The 24,230-nt window shown below is 41.3% G+C and overlaps 1 protein-coding gene across 2 annotated transcripts in view; it reads right to left on the bottom strand.

The window, feature by feature from the left end:
- Positions 1-597: 597 nt before the first annotated feature.
- The window catches only part of LOC106607542 (uncharacterized), a 78,279-nt gene continuing 54,646 nt past the window's right edge, over positions 598-24,230 (bottom strand). Inside the window, exon 2 of one of the 2 annotated variants that reach the window (XM_082958472.1) lies at positions 598-3,865. In XM_082958472.1, the coding sequence (XP_082814598.1) occupies positions 2,883-3,865 (983 nt within the window). In that variant the 3' untranslated portion in view covers positions 598-2,882. Of the gene's footprint in view, positions 3,866-20,027; positions 21,688-24,230 lie in introns of those variants that run through there. The other variant, XM_082958473.1, reaches the window with a different exon arrangement.

Genomic DNA, 24,230 nt, shown 5'->3' with positions numbered 1-24,230 from the left:
CCCTGACCTATTGCGATATACTTGGAGGAGACATAATTAAGCTAGTCGTCTTGACTACTTTCTTGTCTCTTTCTCTCTCGCATCAAAGGTTAAACAACTACTGATATGAGACAGAATGTGATCAGACCATCATCTAATTGGCCTTCACCTAACTCTTACAGAATGTTCATGTGGACGGGGATATTGACATTTTATCAAAGTCTACTGCAGGACAATTTACTCTTAACTAAGACTAAATAATTTATAACAGATTTTTTCCCAGTACAATATAGGTTCAGCAAATCCCCTTATTGTTTGGGATACCTTTAAATGTACCTTCAGAGATCATTCAATTCAATATTCATCAATAATAAAAAAGTAGTTTCTGTCTAAAGAGACAAGACTAACAATGGAAATACATGAACCTATATTTCAGATAGATAGCAATAAAAATGATACTACAGAGATACAAAATAAGTTAGAGGAAAAACAAAAAGAACTGGAGGAACTTATTCAAGAACGATCTAATGTAATCTATTACAAAAAAAAGCAAATGATGGAATATGGAGAAAAATGCACCAAATTCTTCCTGAATCGCCAACACAGAAACGCTACCAAAATAATTGGCAGAAACTTATTAAAGACAAAGTCATCTATGATTCTCCGAATGATATTTTAAAAGAGGAAGTTAAATATTTTAAGCAGATATGTTCCTTTCCGTCTCATACTCTGAATGATGATTACTGTAAGGAATTCTTTCCAAAAAATAAAATGGAAAATTAACTAATGCACAGAAAGACCATTACGAGGGCCAAATTACAGAGGAATAACTTTTTGAGGCTATTAAATCCTTTCAGTCTGTAAAAACCCCAGAGCTTGATGGCATACAGGTAGAGGTATATCAAGCCTTTTTTTATATACTCAAAGCTCCCTTATTAGCTTGTTTTAACTACTCCTATAGAAATGGTAGTCTGTCAGGTACTCAGCAGGAAGGTCTGATTTCTCTATTATTAAAACAAGACCCAGATGGCAAATATAAAGACCCAGTCTATCTAAAAAACTGGAGGCCCCTCACACATCAATGTTGATGCAAAAATACTAGCAAAATGCAAAGCAGTCAGAATTAAAAAGGTTTTACCAGGTATTGTCCATCCTGATCAGACAGGTTTTTTACATGGACACTACATTGGGATATAATATACTACTTGAAATAATAGGACACCATGAAACATCTAAGAAGTCAGGCCTGGTATTTATAGCAGATTTTGAAAAGGCCTTTGATAAAGCAAGACTGGATTTCATATATACATGCCTGGATTTTAAATTTTTTGTTGAGTCTCTCATTCAATAGGTAAAAGTTATGTATAGCAACGCCAGGTATAAAATAGTAAACAGCGGCTACTTCTCAGAGAGTTTTGAATTGTCAAGAGGAGTTAAACAAGGGTGTCCGCTGTCAACATATCAATTCGTTATGGCCATCGAAATGCTTGCTTTTAAAATCAGATAACAACTGTAGTGGCTTCCTTACCAATTCACCACAGCCACTGCCCAAGCCTGAAGCGGGGTTGTTTCGGACAAATACAGTCCACATTCAAAGTTCCAAAACGGCAAAAACATTCAATGAGATCCAGGGATATGGTGCAACAAAAAGGTTTATTATTTTTATATCTAACAGAAAATGGTTCTCCAATCAACTTAAAGCATAGATTACTTGACATGAAAAATACATAAAATGGCCTGTTTGTATGGTCAAAAGACTATACCGCACCTGTGCCTAGCTAGGACTCCCCTCCCCCAAAGTCCCAACTTCCTACCTTTATCCTATCACTAACACACTTACCACAGTACAATGAATAGGCAAGAGAGGGAACCAAAAACTTGTTCCACTAATGAAGTTCCACTAATAAAGGAATATATCTCAATCAGGTCAACATAAATCATAAAGGTACCTAATATTTCATCATATACATAAATATATAATAATTTACACAAACGTACATGGAGCTCTGTATGTTCTGTCTTTTATACTAATATGTCCAAATTGGCTCTAACAACAACATTAGACGATTAGAAATCCAAGACTTAAAAACAACAAGGTGTCCATGTATGCCAATGACTCAAGTTTTATATTAAGTCTGCAAGCTAGATCCCTGCAATGTCTCACTGAAGATCTAGATAACTTTTCCGGACTCCTAATTATGATAAGTGTACAATACTACGAATTGGAACTTAAAAAAAATACAGCTTATACATGACCCTGTAGTTTACCTATAAAATGTGCTGATGGTGAAGTAAACATACTTGGTATTAATTTCACAAAATATATAAATGGTTTGAGTCCTCGATTTGACTTGGTGGGAGATCTGTCGACATCCCTTTGGGCGGGACGCTTGACCCTGGTTGCTCCTGTGGATCTCTCTGGATGGGAGTCTGCTAGATGACTGAATGTAATGTAAATGTTGAACGGCTTCACTGCAGGTAGATTGTATGCTGTAATATTCCATAATTAAAAAAAACAAAAAAATAATTGCTACTGGTTCCGCAATGCAGTCAGCCTTTACGGCTGGCACCGCAAGTTTGTGACCTGGATTCCTGTTAAGTAGCAATTAGCTGCTAGCCATCATGAAAACGGAGTAGACAAATGCTAGCAGTGCTAGCCCAACAGTGTTTTTATCCACAGTTGGGCACAAATGTTTTTATTGCTAATCTTTTTTATCCTCTTATGTTTGTTGTGTCGTAAATATTTCATTTCATTTATATATTTTTTTTCCTGTGAAGCCCATTGTGTTGCATTCCATGTCTGAAATGTGCGGTATAAATATTGCTTGGTTTAATTTGAGGTGAAATTAGGTCATGTGATCAGGAAAATATAGTTACACAATGGGAACGGTTCTCTAACTGCGTTAAATTCTTTCCACACTGGGACCAATTGTGTGATTTTTCCCTTGTGTGTGTAATTGTGTGTTTTCTTCCCCTGTGTGTTTCCTTTTATGTGATTTTAGGTCATGTGATCGTGAATATCTCTTTCCGCACAAGGCGCAATGGTAAAGCTTCTTACCTGTGTGTGTCTTTTCATGCTCCCTCATGTTATCTAACGACCTAAAGAACTTTCCACAATGGGAACAAGGATAAGGCTTCTCTCCAGAGTGTATTTTCTTATGTTTGTTCAGGTTTCCTAAATGCAAAAAACACTTTCCACACTGGGGGCAACTGTGTGGTTTTTCCCCTGTGTGTGTCCGCTCATGTGATTTTAGGTCATGTGATCGTAAAAAACTATTTCCACACTGAGAGCAATGGTAAGATTTCTCCCCTGTGTGCGTCATCTCATGCTTTTTTAAGTCCGATGATGTTGAAAATCTCTTTCCACAATTGGAGCAGTGGTAAGGCTTTTCTCCTGTGTGTTTCTTCTCATGATCTTTCAGGTTTCCTAACTTGGTAAAATCCTTTCCACACAGGGAGCAATGGTAAGGTTTCTCCCCTGTGTGTGTCCTCTCATGCGTTTTCAGGTTACCTGACAACCTAAAATTCTTTCCACAATGGGAACAGGGGTAAGGCTTCTCTCCAGAGTGTATTCTCTTATGTTTGTTCAGGTTCCCTAAATGGGAAAAAAGCTTTCCACACTGTGAGCAATTGTGTGGTTTTTCCCCTGTGTGTGTCCTCTCGTGTGATTTTAGGTCATGTGATCGTGAGAATCTATTTCCACACTGGGAGCATTGGAAGGGCTTTTCTCCTGTGTGTTTCCTTTCATGCTCTTTCAGCTTCCATAACCACTTAAAACTCATATTACACTGGGAGCAGTGGTGTTGCATCGCTGGATTGGGCATCTCAGGGTCTGGTTCCCCTGAAGGACTCTTTCTGCTGTCAGATTGAGAGTCTAGTCTCTCTCCTGCCAAAGACAAACAGAGTATTTAGTTAAACAGAGTATTTAGTTAAACAGAGAGACCTGAATGAAACCTCCATTATAAAACTGTTTTCCTATGAGGTTTAATCCAGACTAGATCCCTTATTATGAAACACAAAATGTGGATCCTGATTGGTTGATAGCTGTTAGTTATTCACATTCATCCCAGGTAATGGCTGTTAGCAGTTCCATTTGAATTATTCCTACACAACCACTGTCCCACAGCCCTGCCAGGCAATTCATAAACTAATCTCCACTAAAAAGACTCATCTAGACATTATTACCCCATGCTTACAGACTAGCATTTGGTTTGCAACAGAAGGGATTTGTACAAATCGTGCTATTTGCCTCTCCAACCTCGGCAAATGTTACACATTTTGTATGTAAAAGAAAATATGTATAAAACTTATTTTGGTGACTCATTATTAAACAGCAATGTATGGAACATGTTTATATATTTATGTGTAATCTCTTTAATTACTATAATGACACTTAGTGGCTAATTGTTGGTTTGCTACTAGAATGGTACATAAAAGGTTAAGTTAAGATGGGGCTACAATGGTACATAAGTGGTTAAGATGGGGCTAGAATGGTAGATAAGGGGTTAAGTTAAGATGGGGTTAGAATGGTAGATAAGGGGTTAAGTTAAGATGGGGCTAGAATGGTGCATAACGGGTTAAGTTAAGATGGGGCTAGAATGGTACATAAGGGGTTAAGTTAAGATGGGGCTAGAATGGTACATAAGGGGTTACTAACAATATCAACTGGGACCTGTTTTACCATCAATATCAATTACAACCTATTTTACCATCAATATCAATTCCAACCTGTTTTACCATCAATTACAACCTGTTTTACCATCAATATCAATTACAACCTATTTTACCATCAATATCAATTCCAACCTGTTTTACCGTCAATATCAATTACAACCTGTTTTACCCTCAATATCAATTACAACCTGTTTTACCATCAATATCAATTACAACCTGTTTTACCATCAATATCAATTACAACCTGTTTTACCATCAATATCAATTAAAACCTGTTTTAACATCAATATCAATTACAACCTGTTTTACCATCAATATCAATTACACCCTGTTTTACCATCAACATCAATTACAACCTGTTTTACCATCAACATCAATTACAACCTGTTTTACCATCAACATCAATTACAACCTGTTTTACCATCAACACCACATTACAACCTGTTTTACCATCAATATCACATTACAACCTGTTTTACCATCAATATCAATTACAACCTGTTTTACCATCAACATCAATTACAACCTGTTTTACCATCAATATCAATTACAACCTGTTTTACCATCAATATCAATTACAACCTGTTTTACCATCAATATCAATTACAACCTGTTTTACCATCAATATCACATTACAACCTGTTTTACCATCAATATCAATTACAACCTGTTTTACCATCAATATCAATTACAACCTGTTTTACCCTCAATTTCAATTACAACCTGTTTTACCATCAATATCAATTACAACCTGTTTTATCAACTGGGATCGGTCTGTGTTTACCATCATTACCAACTGGGATCGGTCTGTGTTTACCATTATTACCAACCAGGACCGGTCTGTGTTTACCATCATTACCAACTGGGATCGGTCTGTGTTTACCATTATTACCAACTGGGATCGGTCTGTGTTTACCATTATTACCAACTGGGACCGGTCTGTGTTTACCATCATTATCATCTGGGACCGGTCTGTGTTTACCATCATTATCATTATCAACTGGGACCGGTCTGTGTTTACCATCATTATCAACTGGGACCGGTCTGTGTTTACCATCATTATCATCTGGGATCGGTCTGTGTTTACCATCATTATCATTATCAACTGGGACCGGTCTGTGTTTACCATCATTATCAACTGGGACCGGTCTGTTTCTACCATCATTATCATCTGGGATCGGTCTGTGTTTACCATCATTATCATTATCAACTGGGACCGGTCTGTGTTTACCATCATTATCATCTGGGACCGGTCTGTGTTTACCATCATTATCAACTGGGATCGGTCTGTGTTTACCATCATTATCATTATCAACTGGGACCGGTCTGTGTTTACCATCATTATCATCTGGGACCGGTCTGTGTTTACCATCATTACCAACTGGGATCGGTCTGTGTTTACCATTATTACCAACTGGGATCGGTCTGTGTTTACCATTATTACCAACCGGGACCGGTCTGTGTTTACCATCATTACCAACTGGGATCGGTCTGTGTTTACCATTATTACCAACTGGGACCGGTCTGTGTTTACCATCATTATCATCTGGGACCGGTCTGTGTTTACCATCATTATCAACTGGGATCGGTCTGTGTTTACCATCATTATCATTATCAACTGGGACCGGTCTGTGTTTACCATCATTATCATCTGGGATCGGTCTGTGTTTACCATCATTATCATTATCAACTGGGACCGGTCTGTGTTTACCATCATTATCAACTGGGACCGGTCTGTTTCTACCATCATTATCATCTGGGATCGGTCTGTGTTTACCATCATTATCATTATCAACTGGGACCGGTCTGTGTTTACCATCATTATCATCTGGGACCGGTCTGTGTTCACCATCATTATCATCTGGGATCAGTCTGTGTTTACCATCATTATCATTATCAACTGGGACCGGTCTGTGTTTACCATCATTATCATCTGGGACCGGTCTGTGTTTACCATCATTATCAACTGGGATCGGTCTGTGTTTACCATCATTATCATTATCAACTGGGACCGGTCTGTGTTTACCATCATTATCATCTGGGACCGGTCTGTGTTTACCATCATTATCAACTGGGATCGGTCTGTGTTTACCATCATTATCATTATCAACTGGGACCGGTCTGTGTTTACCATCATTATCATTATCAACTGGGACCGGTCTGTGTTTACCATCATTATCATTATCAACTGGGACCGGTCTGTGTTTACCATCATTATCATCTGGGACCGGTCTGTGTTTACAATCATTATCAACTGGGATCGGTCTGTGTTTACCATCATTATCATCTGGGACCGGTCTGTGTTTAACATTATTATCAACTGGGACCGGTCTGTGTTTACCATCATTATCATTATTATCTGGGACCGGTCTGTGTTTACCATCATTATCATCTGGGACCGGTCTGTGTTTACCAGGATAAATTGCTTTCTTTACCATTCAACAACAAAACAACTGTGACAAACCCTTAAATATAATAAATGTGATTTTGTTCAACCAATAAAATATATCTTAGGCCTTTTCATGGACACATGGAGACGTGTTAAAACATCCTTGTAAAGGTCTAAAGGAAGTGGCTAATTAGAATATTGAGACGTTGTTTGAAGCCACTACAGAAACAATGTTGACATTTTAAAACGTGATCTCTGCCCTGCCATAAGGAACGAACGTGATCTCTGCCCTGCCATAAGGAACGAACGTGATCTCTGCCCTGCCATAGGGAACGAACGTGACCTCTGCCCTGCCATAAGGAACGAACGTGATCTCTGCCCTGCCATAGGGAACGAACGTAATCTCTGCCCTGCCATAAGGAACGAACGTGATCTCTGCCCTGCCATAAGGAACGAACGTGATCTCTGCCCTGCCATAGGGAACGAACGTGATCTTTGCCCTGCCATAGGGAACGAACGTAATCTCTGCCCTGCCATAGGGAACGAACGTGATCTCTACCCTGCCATAGGGAACGAACGTGATCTCTGCCCTGCCATAGGGAACGAACGTAATCTCTGCCCTGCCATAGGGAACGAACGTGATCTCTGCCCTGCCATAAGGAACGAACGTAATCTCTGCCCTGCCATAAGGAACGAACGTGATCTATGCCCTGCCATAAGGAACGAACGTGATCTCTGCCCTGCCATAAGGAACGAACGTAATCTCTGCCCTGCCATAGGGAACGAACGTGATCTCTGCCCTGCCATAAGGAACGAACGTAATCTCTGCCCTGCCATAGGGAACGAACGTAATCTCTGCCCTGCCATAAGGAACGAACGTAATCTCTGCCCTGCCATAGGGAACGAACGTGATCTCTGCCCTGCCATAATGAACAAACTGACCGGATGAGACAATCTTTTCTAAACCAGCCTGGTGAAATCAAGCATCAGCACTATTAGGAATATATTATTATCTTATACAAAGAAATATCAATAGAAAAACAGTCTAAAACAATACATCTAGTTTGTTTAGTTTCATTCCAGCTGCAGAGGTTGATGTGACTATTAGCTTTAGTTGGCTAGCTAGCAAGGGAGAAGAATGTTCGTCAGCCTGCATAGCAACCATTTCTGTTTAGAATGAACAACCAATGTGATTGGCTAGAAACTATAGAATGAACAACCAGTGTGATTGGCTAGAAACTATAGAATGAACAACCAGTGTGATTGGCTAGAAACTATAGAATGAACAACCAGTGTGATTGGCTAGAAACTATAGAACGCCTACACCTAAGGCCACTCAGCCTCGTTCGGCTGCAACACACCTGGGAAATTTAAGGGGATGTTTTAGTTCAGTACGGGGGAGCTCCTGGCTAGATGCCGGAGGCTGAGCTCTATAGACATTTGTTTGAAGTCCTGGACATCGTGTTCTCCACAGGAAGAAGTGACCTGACTTCAAGTGAAGCTGGTAAGCTGGGTAGCGGTTTCATACCGAAGCCTCTGTGAGTGACCGATGGAACTCGGAGATGCCGACAGGGTGAGTCAACACGGATTATCCTATACAGCTGAACCCATAAACATAAAGGACTGGTTTATCCTATACAGCTGAACCCATAAACATAAAGGACTGGTTTATCCTATACAGCTGAACCCATAAACATAAAAGGACTGGTTTATCCTATACAGCTGAAGCCATAAACATAAAGGACTGGTTTATCCTATACAGCTGAACCCATAACCATAAAGGACTGGTTTATCCTATACAGCTGAACCCATAAACATAAAGGACTGGATTATCCTATACAGCTGAACCCATAAACATAAAGGACTGGTTTATCCTATACAGCTGAAGCCATAAACATAAAGTACTGGTTTATCCTATACAGCTGAATCCATAAACATAAAGGACTGGTTTATCCTATACAGCTGAAGCCATAAACATAAAGGACTGGTTTATCCTATACAGCTGAACCCATAACCATAAAGGACTGGTTTATCCTATACAGCTGAACCCATAACCATAAAGGACTGGTTATCCTATACAGCTGAACCCATAACCATAAAGGACTGGTTTATCCTATACAGCTGACCCATAACCATAAAGGACTGGTTTATCCCATAAAGGAGGACCACTGTAGAAGACAAAATGTCAAGGTAGTGTCATTCCGTGACTATCATTAAAAATGTGAAGACTTATTTTATCAAATCAATTCTCTGTGTAATTATTATTATGTGATTATACTAATCATTTAAACTTTAACTAAGAAGTCGGGGCACCACGAGAAAATGTTTATAGTATCTATTTCCCAAATCAACTCTTTTCATATCTTATCAAAACAGTCGCTTATTAATGAATTGTACCTCATCAGTTCTGATTACTGAACATCGCAAACCCTTGGATATCTGCACGAACCCTAGCATAAATTATGAATCAGCTGTATACAAATTGGTTTAATTATTTATTTACTAACTAACTAATCAAGTCACAGAAATACATGAAAACACACACAATTAGTTCATACATGGGGTATTACATGATACAAAGAAAAAGTCCCTAGTGGACGAAACTGATATGACGGCTTGGTAGTCAAAAGAAAGGGGGTGTGGACTAGAGGTCGACCGATTAATCGGAATGGCCGATTAATTAGGGCCGATTTCAAGTTTTCATAACAATCGGTATTCGGTATTTTTGGCCACCGATTTGCCGATTTATGTATATATTTTTTTACTTTTCTTTTTTTTTACACCTTTATTTAACTAGGCAAGTCAGATTAAGAACACATTCTTATTTTCAATGACGGCCTAGGAACGTGGGTTCACTGCCTTGTTCAGGGGGGACTCGTTTTTGCAACCTTCCGGTTACTAGTCCAACGCTCTAACCACCTGCCTTACATTGCACTCCACAAGGAGCTTGCATGGCAGGCTGACTACCTCTTACAAGAGGGCAGCAAGAAGCCAAGGTAAGTTGCTAGCTAGCATTAAACTTATCTTATAAAAAACTATCAATCTTAACATAATCACTAGTTAACTACACATGGTTGATGATATTACTAGTTTGTTTATCTAACGTGTCCTGCGTTGCATATAATCGATGCGGTGCCTGTTAATTTCTCATCGAATCACAGCCTACTTCGACAAACGGGTGATGATTTAACAAGCGCATTTGCGAAAAAAGCACTGTCGTTGCACCAATGTACCTAACCATAAACATCAATGCCTTTCTTTAAAATCAATACACAAGTATATATTTTTAAACCTGCATATTTAGTTAATATTGCCTGCTAACATGAATGTGTGTCACTTCTCTAGCGTTCTGTGCAAGCAGTCAGGGTATGTACAGCAGTTTGGGCCGCCTGGCTCATTGTGGACTGTGTGAAGTCCATTTATTCCTAACAAAGGCCATAATTAATTTGCCAGAATTGTACATAATTATGACATAACATTGAAGGTTGTGCAATGTAACAGGAATATTTAGACTTAGGGATGCCACCCGTTAGATAAAATACGGAACGGTTCCGTATTTCACTGAAATAATAAACGTTTCATTTTCGAAAAGATAGTTTCCGGATTCGACCATATTAATGACCAAAGGGTCGTATTTCTGTGTGTTATTATGTTATAATTAAGTCTATGATTTGATATTTGATAGAGCAGTCTGACTGAGCGATGGTAGGCAGCAGCAGGCTCGTAAGCATTCATTCAAACAGCACCTTCGTGCGTTTTTCCAGCAGCTCTTCGCAATTCTTCAAACATTGCGCTGTTTATGACTTCAAGCCTATCAACTCCCAAGATTAGGCTGGTGTAACCGATGTGAAATGGCTAGCTAGTAAGTGGGTGCGCGCTAATAGCGTTTCAAACGTCACTCGCTCTGAGACTTGGAGTAGTTGTTCCCCTTGCTCTACATGGGTAACGCTGCTTCAAGGGTGGCTGTTGTCGATGTGTTCCTGGTTCGAGCCCAGGTAGGAGCGAGGAGAGGGACGGAAGCTATACTGTTACACTGGCAATACTAAAGTACCTATAAGAACATCCAATAGTCAAATGTATATGAAATACAAATCGTATAGAGAGAAATAGTCCTATAATTCCTATAATAACTACAACCAAAAACTTCTTACCTGGGAATATTGAAGACTCATGTTAAAAGGAACCACCAGCTTTCATATGTTCTCATGTTCTGAGCAAGGAACTTAAACGTTAGCTTTTTTACATGGCACATATTGCACTTTTACTTTCTTCTCCAACACTGTTTTTGCATTATTTAAACCAAATTGAACATGTTTCATTATTTATTTGAGGCTAAATTGGTAGTATTTATGCATCATATTAAGTTAAAATAAGTGTTCATTCAGTATTGTTGTAATTGTCATTATCACAAATAAATGTAAAAAAAAAATGTTATCTTTTTTTATTTAATTTTTAAAATCGGCCTAATAATCGGGATCGGCTTTTTTTGGCAATCCAATAATCAGTATCGGTATCGGCGTTGAAAAATCATAATCGGTCGACCTCTAGTGTGGACTGCTCAAGAGCGGTCAACTCATAGCTGATAACTACACTCATAGAAATTGATGCAAGGGGGCAGTATTTTGTCGTCCAGATGAAAAGCGTGCCCAAAGTAAACTGCCTGTTACTCAGGCCCAGAAGCTAGAATATGCATATAATTAGTAGATTTGGATAGAAAATACTCTAAAGTTTCCAAAACTGTTAAAATAATGTCTTTGAGTATAACAGAGCTCATATGGCAATCAAAAACCTGAAAAAAATCCAACCAGGAAGTGTGAAATCTGAGGTTTGTAGTTTTTCAAGTGATTGCCTATCCAATATCCAGTGTAAATTGAGTCAGATTGCACTTCCTAAAGCTTCCAGTAGATGTCAACAGTCTTTAGAAAGTTGTTTCAGGCTGCTATTGTGAAAGGGGAGAAAATAAGAGCCGTTTCAACAATTGGTCAGGCTGAAAGCCTTTAGTTTAGTCTAGCGCGTGGCCATGAGCTCTGTTCCCTTTCCTTTTTAATGACAACGGAATTGTCTGGTTGGAATATTATTCAAGATTTATGATAAAAACATCCTAAAGATTAATTATATACATCGTTGGACATGTTTCTACGAACTTTAATGGAACTTTTTTGACTTTTCGTCTGGACTTAGTGCCCGCGCTTTGTGCATTTGGATTAGTGAACTAAATGCGCGAACAAAAAGGAGGTATTTGGACATAAATGAAGGACTTTATCGAACAAAACAAACATTTAATGTGGAACTGGGATTCCTGGGAGTGCATTCCGATGAAGATCATCAAAGGTAAGTGAATATTTATAACGCTATTTCTGACTTTTGTTGACTCCACAACTTGGCGGGTATCTGTATGGCTTGTTTTGGTGGCTGAGCGCTGTACTCAGATTATCACATGGTGTGCTTTCACCGTAAAGCTTTTTTCAAATCTGACACAGTGGTTGCATTAAGGAGAAGTTTATCTCTAATCCTATGTATAACACTTGTATCTTTCATCAAAGTTTATGCTGAGTATTTCTATAAATTGTGGCTCTCTGCAAATTCACCGGTTGTTTTGGAGGCAAAACATTACTGAACATAACGCGCCAATGTAAACTGAGATTTTAGGATATAAATATGAACTTTATCGAACAAAACATACATGTATTGTGTAACATGAAGTCCTATGAGTGCTATCTGATGAAGATCACCAAAGGTTAGTGATTCATTTTATCTCCATTTCTGCTTTTTGTGACTCCTCTCTTTGGCTGGAGAATGGCTGTGTTTTTTTGTGAGTAGGCGCTGACCTAACATAATCGCATGATATGCTTTCGCCGTAAAGCCTTTTCTGAAATTGGACACTGTGGTTGGATTAACAAGAAGTTTATCTTTAAAATGGTGTATAATACTTGTATGTTTGAGGAATTTTAATTATGAGATTTCTGTTGTTTGAATTTGGCGCCCTGCAATTTGGCGCCCTGCAATTTCACTGGCTGTTGTCAAATCGATCCCGTTAACGGGATTTGAGCCAAAAGAAGTTAACATGAACTACCGCCCATTTGAAAATAAATTTAATTGACATATTTACGACTATGTCTTGTTGTCTCTCTCTGTGGTCGCCGGTCCATCTGCTGGAGAGTCAATCGACAAAGTCTGGTTGTGTTCATAATGGATACGTCAGGCATGGTTGTCGCATAGAATACTGTAGATGTTTTGGCGGTTGTCGGTATTCTTGTCCTAGGCTTCGTACATTTCTGGCTGCAGACTGGTAGTTTGACGGCCTAGGACTTCTTACTTCTGTAGTGAATCGATAGTCTCAGAGTTTAACCATTTCCAGCCGTGTAGCCAATGCTCCACGCTGTATAGTCTTGTCCTTTGGTAGAGTTGTAGTGCAACCATTTGAACTTGTAGCTACCGCTTCATATTTTCTGATCTTAGAAATTCAACCATTTGCAAGCTTAGCTTACGTTTACGTGGTCTGATGTAAATTTCGTCAAGAGTGGGTTTTATATACTTCTGAGAAAAGGGTGGTCCATGATGCCGACATGATGTCTATGCTCACATTGCCGTGGCGCCTGGTTTTGTTAACTTTACATGAAAACCCATATTTTCTCATTTAGAAGGTTAACATCACATTACATCTTTTCACAAATAGTTTCATGTTTAATCACATATGTTTCACAATATGTAGATATAACCCCAATAATTAAAAAGTGTACACAACCAAAGACACAGTAAGGAGTGTTTCCTGTCCTTCATGAGATCACTAAATAAAGCACACTCGTCATGACTGACCCTTAAGTGTCCACGGAGCACTCCCATATTCTCAAAAATATAAATATTGTTTAATTATTCAAACTTTTGATTGTCCAAGGGTCTCTCCGTGTTCCACAGTTTACATTCCAATCTCGAACACTACAGAGCATAGGGGCAGCGTATTGTATGACCGACCATAAAACAGTCGACTTCTCGCTCTCCCCCCTTCTACGAGAGAGAGCACGCTGTAGAGAGGACCCTATGTAACCTAATCCTTTTGATCTTCACTGGAGAGTCATGAAATTCCCCCTCTACGAGAGAGAGCACGCTGTAGAGAGGACCCACTGTAACCTGATCTTTCAGATCATCACAGGAGAGTCATGACATTCCCCCTCTACTAGAGAGAGAGCATGCTGTAGAGCGGACCCACTGTAACCTGATCCTTCAAATCGTCACAGGAGAGTTATGACAGTAGTGAAAAACAGCCCAAAATGCCTTGGACTGCTCTCAATAGTCTCTTTCCACACGCTACCAACCCAACAGCCTCTTTCCACACGCTACCAACCCAACAGACGTGTCTTGGACTGCTCTCAAAAGTCTCTTTCCACACGCTACCAACCCAACAGCCTCTTTCGACATGCTACCAACCCAACAGATGTCTTCCATTGGAGGCTCCTCAGAAGTAGATAAAACTATACTAAATATATTCTCGTCACCAAATAAATTTATAGAAACACACTGTTTTTCAATGAAGGTCTACAGTAGCCTCAAAAGCACTCTGTAGGGTAGCACCATGGTGTAGCCGGAGGACAGCTGGCTTCCGTCCTCCTCTTGGTACATTGACTTCAATACAAAACCTTAGGAGGCTCATGGTTTTCACCCCCTTCCATAGACTTATACAATACTTATGACAACTTCCGGAGGACGTCCTCCAACATATCACAGCTCTTGCAGCATGATCTGACATGTTGTCGACCCAATGAAAGGATCAGAGAATGAATCTAGTACTGAAAGCATAAGCTACAGCTAGCTAGCACTGCAGTGCATAACACGTGGTGAGTAGTTGACTCAAAGAGAGAAAGACAATAGTTGAACATTTTTGAACAAATAATTTATTCAAAAATGAAAAAGCGAGAGCTAGCTATATTTCATAGTATGTTTTTCACTTTCACTTAATAGCGAATGCAGCTAGCTAGTTTAGCCTACAAGAGCTTCCGGTTTGGAGCGAGCAGTCGCATCACGCTGCGCTCCACAGGTAATATTACACTTCACTACATTACAACGGCTTGATTTGTTTGATCTGAGCAATTCTTCTTAGCTAGCTACATAGCCGTCTTTGTATCAAAGATAATTGTGTAGTTTAGAGTAACTGAGTAATTATCGAGGCTAGCTATCTTCGTCCTCCTAACGTAGTCAACACTGCTAGCTGCTAGCTAGCTAGTCATCACTGCTAGCTAGCCAACTTCTACCGACTAGCAGCACCGCAGAAACTATTACATTACAACGTAACGACTTGATTAGCGTGGTGTTAGTGTTAGTTAGCCAGCTACATAGTTGTCTTTGCTGTCTCTGTATCTAAGATAATTGTGTAGTTTGAGTTTGAGTATTATCGAGGTGAGCTAGCCAGCCGCGACGCGGCGCCAGACTTACTCAACACACCTAGTCATCATTAACCCACTGCCAGCTAGCCAACCGTTACCGACTAGCAGCGCTGTAGATACTAATACTTTACAACGGAACGATTTGACTAGTGCAGTGTTACCTAGCTAGCTACTTAGTTGTCTTTGTCATAGCTTGATAATTGTTAGCTAGCCAGCCATCGAGGTTAGCTAGCCAGCTATTTCCGTCCCCCGCGACGCCATTTTTCCTAACCCAGCCAACTATTACCGACGAGCAGCATTGTTGAAACTAAATACACCACAAGGAACGTCTTGATTAGTGTTATGTTAGCTAGCTAGCTACAAAGTTGCTTTGTATCATGACAAGGTGTAGTACTGAAACTACCGAGGTTACCTAGCCAGCTACACGTTCAAAGTCAACAACGCAGCCACTGCTAGCTAGCCTACTCCACCAGCCAGCAGTACTGTATCATTTTAGTCAATAAGATTTTTGCAACGTAAGCTTAACTTCCTGAACATTCGAGACGTGTAGTCCACTTGTCATTCCAATCTCATTTGCATTAGCGTAGCCTCTTCTGTAGCTTGTCTACTATGTGTCTGTCTATCCCTGTTCTCTCTCCTCTGCACAGGCCATACAAACGCTCCACACCGCGTGGCCGCTGCCACTCTAACCTGGTGGTCCCAGCGCGCACGACCCACGTGGAGTTCCAGGTCTCCGGCAGCCTCTGGAACTGCCGGTCTGCGGCCAACAAGGCTGAGTTCATCTCAGCCTATGCTACCCTCCAGTCCCTAGACTTCCTGGCGCTGACGGAAACATGGATTACCACAGATAACACTGCTACTCCTACTGCTCTCTCCTCGTCTGACTACGTGTTCTCGCATACCCCTAGAGCATCGAGCCAGCGGGGTGGTGGCACTGGAATCCTCATCTCTCCCAAGTGGACATTCTCTCTTTCTCCCCTGACCCATCTGTCTATCTCCTCATTTGAATTCCATGCTGTCACAGTTACCAGCCCTTTCAAGCTTAACATCCTTATCATTTATCGCCCTCCAGGTTCCCTTGGAGAGTTCATCAATGAGCTTGACGCCTTGATAAGTTCCTTTCCTGAGGATGGCTCACCTCTCACAGTTCTGGGTGACTTTAACCTCCCCACGTCTACCTTCGACTCATTCCTCTCTGCCTCCTTCTTTCCACTCCTCTCCTCTTTCGACCTCACCCTCTCACCTTCCCCCCCTACTCACAAGGCAGGCAATACGCTTGACCTCATCTTTACTAGATGCTGTTCTTCCACTAATCTCATTGCAACTCCCCTCCAAGTCTCCGACCACTACCTTGTATCCTTTTCCCTCTCGCTCTCATCCAACACTTCTCACTCTGCCCCTACTCGGATGGTATTGCGCCGTCCCAACCTTCGCTCTCTCTCTCCCGCTACTCTCTCCTCTTCCATCCTATCATCTCTTCCCTCTGCTCAAACCTTCTCCAACCTATCTCCTGATTCTGCCTCCTCAACCCTCCTCTCCTCCCTCTCTGCATCCTTTGATTTCCTCTGTCCCCTATCCTCCAGGCCGGCTCGGTCCTCCCCTCCTGCTCCGTGGCTCGACGACTCACTGCGAGCTCACAGAACAGGGTTCCGGGCAGCCGAGCGGAAATGGAGGAAAACTCGCCTCCCTGCGGACCTGGCATCCTTTCACTCCCTCCTCTCTACATTTTCCTCTTCTGTCTCTGCTGCTAAAGCCACTTTCTACCACTCTAAACTCCAAGCATCTGCCTCTAACCCTAGGAAGCTCTTTGCTACCTTCTCCTCCCTCCTGAATCCTCCTCCCCCCCCCCCCCCTCCTCCCTCTCTGCGGATGACTTCGTCAACCATTTTGAAAAGAAGGTTGACGACATCCGATCCTCGTTTGCTAAGTCAAACGACACTGCTGGTCCTGCTCACACTGCCCTACCCTGTGCTTTGACCTCTTTTTCCCCTCTCTCTCCAGATGAAATCTCGCGTCTTGTGACGGCCGGCCGCCCAACAACCTGCCCACTTGACCCTATCCCCTCCTCTCTTCTCCAGACCATTTCCGGAGACCTTCTCCCCTACCTCACCTCGCTCATCAACTCATCCTTGACCGCTGGCTACGTCCCTTCCGTCTTCAAGAGAGCGAGAGTCGCACCCCTTCTGAAAAAACCTACACTCGATCCCTCCGATGTCAACAACTACAGACCAGTATCCCTTCTTTCCTTTCTCTCCAAAACTCTTGAACGCGCCGTCCTTGGCCAGCTCTCTTGCTATCTCTCTCAGAATGACCTTCTTGATCCTAATCAGTCAGGTTTCAAGACTGGGCATTCAACTGAGACTGCTCTTCTCTGTGTCACGGAGGCTCTCCGCACTGCTAAAGCTAACTCTCTCTCCTCTGCTCTCATCCTTCTAGACCTATCTGCTGCCTTCGATACCGTGAACCATCAGATCCTCCTCTCCACCCTCTCCGAGCTGGGCATCTCCGGCGCCGCCCACGCTTGGATTGCGTCCTACCTGACAGGTCGCTCCTACCAGGTGGCGTGGCGAGAATCTGTCTCCGCACCACGTGCTCTCACCACTGGTGTCCCCCAGGGCTCTGTTCTTGGCCCACTCCTATTCTCGCTATACACCAAGTCACTTGGCTCTGTCATATCCTCACATGGTCTCTCATATCATTGCTATGCAGATGACACACAATTAATCTTCTTCTTTCCCCCTTCTGACAACCAGGTGGCGAATCGCATCTCTGCATGTCTGGCAGACATATCAGTGTGGATGACGGATCACCACCTCAAGCTGAACCTCGGCAAGACGGAGCTGCTCTTCCTCCCGGGGAAGGACTGCCCGTTCCATGATCTCGCCATCACGGTTGACAACTCCCTTGTGTCCTCCTCCCAGAGTGCTAAGAGCCTTGGCGTGACCCTGGACAACACCCTGTCGTTCTCCACCAACATCAAGGCGGTGACCCGATCCTGTAGGTTCATGCTCTACAACATTCGCAGAGTACGACCCTGCCTCACACAGGAAGCGGCGCAGGTCCTAATCCAGGCACTTGTCATCTCCCGTCTGGATTATTGCAACTCGCTGTTGGCTGGGCTCCCTGCCTGTGCCATTAAACCCCTACAACTCATCCAGAACGCCGCAGCCCGTCTGGTGTTCAACCTTCCCAAGTTCTCTCACGTCACCCCGCTCCTCCGCTCTCTCCACTGGCTTCCAGTCGAAGCTCGCATCCGCTACAAGACCATGGTGCTTGCCTACGGAGCTGTGAGGGGAACGGCACCTCCGTACCTTCAGGCTCTGATCAGGCCCTACACCCAAACAAGGGCACTCCGTTCATCCACCTCTGGCCTGCTCGCCTCCCTACCTCTGAGGAAGCACAGTTCCCGCTCAGCCCAGTCAAAACTGTTCGCTGCTCTGGCACCCCAATGGTGGAACAAGCTCCCTCACGACGCCAGGACAGCGGAGTCAATTACCACCTTCCGGAGACACCTGAAACCCCACCTCTTCAAGGAATACCTGGGATAGGATAAAGTAATCCTTCTAACCCCCCCCTTAAAAGATTTAGATGCACTATTGTAAAGTGGTTGTTCCACTGGATATTATAAGGTGAATGCACCAATTTGTAAGTCGCTCTGGATAAGAGCGTCTGCTAAATGACTTAAATGTAATGTAAATGTACTCAGACACCCGGCTCAAACAGAGGATGCCATGTCAGCTAGCTGGCTATCCAACACTGGAACTCTTCCAAGTCAAGGTAAGATTTTGGTTTTACTCATTAATTGCACTGTAAAGTTACTGCATGATTGTAGCAGGGTAACTAACATGTTAGTCCTATTAGTTATGTTGACTATGACGTTACATTAGCTAATATGAGGACAATGATGAAAGCTGTGTGTAGCGGTTATGATACGGTTTGGAAAGGCTTTTTCACCCGGTCACATACAGCTGATGTGTTGTGCATTGAAATCCACAAACGAAGGAAAAGGTGAGAAGAGGAGAGCGCGTAGATGTGAGAAAGAATTACACCATGAGCAAAGGGGTCTGTTGATTCTGTTGAAAAACGTTACGAAACGGGGATAAACATACCTGAATTTGTCCAATAGAAATGATATTTTGCAACTGATGGAGTAATGATTCAGCTAGATGCAGGCAAGAGTGTGTAAGGTGATATTGAATGTGTCACTGTCTGTCACCTTGAATTAAATTAGCAAAAGCATTGTAAAAAAATTGCTAAAACTTCCCTCTCCTTGTGTTCTGACTGACATGTTGTGTTGTCTACCTTCCAGCCATCCATTCACCCACTCAGAAGACCTCTAGTGATGTTCTGACTGACATGTTGTGTTGTCCACCTTCCAGCCATCCAATCACCCACTCAGAAGACCTCTAGTGATGTTCTGACTGACATGTTGTGTTGTCCACCTTCCAGCCATCCAATCACCCACTCAGAAGACCTCTAGTGATGTTCTGACTGACATGTTGTGTTGTCTACCTTCCAGCCATCCAATCACCCATTCAGAAGAGCTCATTTCTATAAGTACATAGATGTAGATGTATTTAATCAATGTCCACTAGTGGCTAACACAGTTAAAAATATCAAGTTCATTTTTATTCAGATAAAAATGTTGCATTAATCAAATGTGTTTTACAATCAGCAGCTGTGTTTTCTCTGACATGGTGGAATTATACTAATGGGAACATTCAAGAGGTCGTGAATGTTTTCATGTTAACTTATCAACTTTATCAGAAAATCAATACATTTTCATACATCTTTAGCTTGGGGACTAGAACACAAATGAACTAAATGAAACCAAACAACTACATTTCCTGAGGTTTCAAGGGTAGAATCAAGAAATACACACAATATTCATCCAATTAATAATTTACATTTTAATATATCGAAATCATGTCATGAACATCTAAGGGTTCTTACATGTATCCAATCTATCAAAGTCTAGAATCAAAAGAAAATACATTTTAAAATGATCTGATTTTAGACATAATCATGTCTCCAGATGACAAAAATAATAAAACATGCCTATTCTTGATTAATATTTCATATAAACAATATGATTTAAGTCAGAACACTGCCTGTCCATTCTGTCATGTGAATTCAGGTCCTCCGTCTAGGAAAATGTCTTTCCGCAATTAGGTTCCCTAACTAAAACTCTTTCCAAAATGTGAGCTTATCCTCCCGTGTGTGTGTGGGTATGTTCTCATGCCTTTTCAGGCTCCCTAACTGGGTAAAACTCTTTCCACACTGGGAACAACTGCGTGATTTCTCCCATGTGTCCTCTCATGATCTTATTGTTTCCCTAAATTGGTCAAATATTTTCCACTGGGAGCATGGTAAGATGTGTGTGTCCTTTCATGCTCCTTAAGGTTATTTAACAACCTGAAATTCATTAGGCAATGGGAACATGAGTAAGGCTTCACTCCAGAGTGTATTCTCTTCTTATGTTTGTTCAGGCTCCCTAAATGGGTAAAATCCTTTCCGCACAGGGAGCAGTGGTAAGGTTTCTCCCCTGTGTGTGTCCTCTCATCTAGAAAATCTCTTTCCACAATGGGCACAGGGGTAAGGCTTTTCTCCTGGGTGTATTCTATTATGTTTGTTCAGGCTCCCTAAGTGCGTAAAACATTTTTCACAATGGGAGCAGTGGTGAAGTTTCTCCCCTGTGTGTGTCCTCTCATGTGAATTTAGTTCCTGTGATCGTGAAAATGTCTTTCCACACTGGGAACATTGGTAAGTTTTTTCTTCAGTGTGTTTCCTTTCATGCTCTTTTCGGTAAGCTAATTGGGTAAAACTATTTTCACACAAGGAGCAATGGTAAGATTTCTCCCCTGTGTGTGTCCTCTCATGCTCCTTCAGCTTATCCAACAACCTAAAATTCTTTCCACAATGGGAACAGTGGTAAGGTTTTTCTCCTGTGTGTATTCTATTATGTTTGTTCAGGCTCCATAACTGGGTAAAACACTTTCCACACTGGGAGCAGAGAAAAGGCTTCTCCCCTGTGTGTGTCCTCTGATGTATTTTTAGGTTCTGTGATCGTGGAAACCTCTTTCCACACTGGGAGCAGTGGAAAGGCTTTTCTCCCGTGTGTGCCCTCATGCTCTTTTAGGTTCCATGACAACTTGAAACTCTTATTACACTGAGAGCAGTTGAGTCGTCTCACTGGTTTGGGAGTCTCTGGGTCTGGTTCCTCTGAAGGACTCTTACTGCTGTCAGAGTGAGAGTCTGGTCTCTCTCCTGCCAAAGACAGAGCATTTGGTTAAACAGAGAGACCTGAATGAAACCTCCACATGATATAACGTCCTTCCTATGAGGTTTAATCTAGATCCCTCAAAAAACCGTCCATTTGGATCCTGGATGCCGATTGGTTAATAGCCATTAGTTATTCACAATACTACCTGGGTAATGGCTGTTAACAGGTCCATTTGAATCATTCCTACACATCCACTGTCCCACAGCCCTCCTAGGAAATTCATCAACTATTCTCCACTGTCCCACAGCCCAGCCAGGCAATTTATCAACTAATCTCCACTGTCCCACAGCCCTGCCAGGAAATTCATAAACTAATCTCCACTGGAAAAAAGAAACTCAACATTATTACCCCATGTTTCTAGTCCAGCATTTGGTTTGTAACAGAAGGGACTTGTTCTAAACCTTTCTATCTGACCTCTGCATTCTGTTTGTACAGAAGATATGTATAGAACTTGTGATTTATTATTCAATAGAAATGTATGAAAATATGTATTTATTCAAATGTAATCTCCCTTTACTTGCTATAATGACAGATAGTGTCTAATTGTTGGGTTGTTACTAGAACGGTACATAATTATTAGGACATGTAAACACCAATGTCTTCAATGTTATTCTACAATGTAGAAAATAGTCAAAATAAAGAAAAACCATGGAAAGAGTTGGTTTTTGTATTTTCAGTACCAGTCAAAAGTTTGGACACACCTACTCATTGCAGGCTTTTTTTTCTTCTTACTATTTACTACAGAGTGATGAGAGCTGCATCAGATGACCTGGTTTCCGCAATCACCCGACCTCAACCCGAGTGAGATGGTTTAGGATGAGTTGGACTGCAGAGTGAAAGAAAAGCAGCCAACAAGTGCTCAGCATATGTAGGAACTCCTTCAAGACTGTTGGAAGAGCATTCCAGGTGAAGCTGTTTGAGAGAATGCCAAGAGTGTGCAAAGCTGTCATCAAGGCAAAGGGTGGCTACTTCAGAGAACCTAAAATATTATTTTATATCATTTTGTTTAACACTTTTTCGTTACAACATGATTCCATGTGTTATTTTCATAGTTTTGATGTCTTCACTATTATTCACTACTATTATTCTACAATGTAGAAAATAGTAAAAATAAAGAAAAACCGTTGAATGAGTAGGTGTGTCCAAACTTTTGACTGGTGCTATATACAGATACATAAACGCAGCAAAAAAAGAAAACCTCCCTTTTTCAGAAACCTGTCTATGAAAGACAATTCATAAAAATCCAAAAAACTTCACAAATCTTCATTGTAAAGGGTTTAACTCTAGGGTAGGGCGCAGTATTTTCACGGCCGGATGAAAAACGTACCCAAATTAAACGGCCTACTACTCGGGCCCAGGAACTAGAATATGCATATTATTAGTAGATTTGGATAGAAAACACTCTGAAGTTTCTAAAACTGTTTGAATGATGTCTGAGTATAACAGAACTCATATGGCAGGCAAAAACCTGAGAAAAATCTAACCAGGAAGTGAGAATTCTGGTGCTTGTAGTCCTTTCAAGTCATTGCCTATCGAACACACAGTGACTTAAGGTTCATTTTGCACTTCCTAAGGCTTCCACTAGATGTCAACAGTCTTTAGAAAGTTGTTTGAGGCGTCTATGATGAACAGAGAGTGAACAGAGGAAGTTGGAAGTTGTTGACTCAGGAAGGTACTGGCGTTCATTGGCGCACGTTCACGTGAGAGTTAGCTGTGTTCCAAAACGTTTTTCAAGACAATGGAATCGTCCGGTTGGAATATTATTGAAGTTCTAAGTGATAAAGGCTCTAAAGATTGATGCTATACAACGTTTGACATGTTTGAACGAACGTAAATATAACTTTTTTTACTTTTCGTCGTGACATTTTCCGCGCGCTTCCTACACTTGGAGTAGCTAACAATGCGCTAACAACAAGGAGCTATTTGGACATAAATGATGGAGTTTATCGAACAAAACAACATTTATTGTGGACCTGGGAACCCTGGAAGTGCCTTCTGATGAAGATTATTAAAGGTAGGTGAATATTTCTAATGCTATTTATGATTTTAGATGACTCCAAAATGGCGGGTATCTGTATTGCCTAGTGTATTTTTCTGAGCGCAGTACTCAGATTATTGCAAAGTGTGCCTTCCCAGTAATTTTTTTAATATTTACTTTCCTCGTGAAGCTTTTTTGAAATCTGTCACAGCGTTTGCATAAAGGAGATGTTCATCTATAATTCTTTGAATAACAGTTTAATATTTTATCAACGTTTACGGTGAGTATTTTTGTAAATTGTTGTGCTGATTCACCAGCAGTATTGGAGGCAAAATATTTTATGAACATCACGCGCCAATGTAAAATGGGGTTTATGGATATAAACATGAACTTGATCGAACAAAAAATGCATGTATTGTGTAACATGATGTCCTAGGAGTGTCATCTGATGAAAATCGTCAAAGGTTAGTGCATAATTTTAGCTGGTTTTCTGTTTTTTGTGACGTCTGTCCTTGCTAGGAAAATGGCTGTGTGCTATTTCTTGTGTTG

This window comes from Salmo salar, chromosome 12 (genome assembly GCF_965601325.2).
Source record: "Salmo salar chromosome 12, fSalSal1, whole genome shotgun sequence".
Classification (NCBI taxonomy): Eukaryota; Metazoa; Chordata; class Actinopteri; order Salmoniformes; family Salmonidae; genus Salmo; species Salmo salar.
Note: the sequence above shows the minus strand (reverse complement) of the source record. Positions and strands in the feature narration are given on the sequence as shown.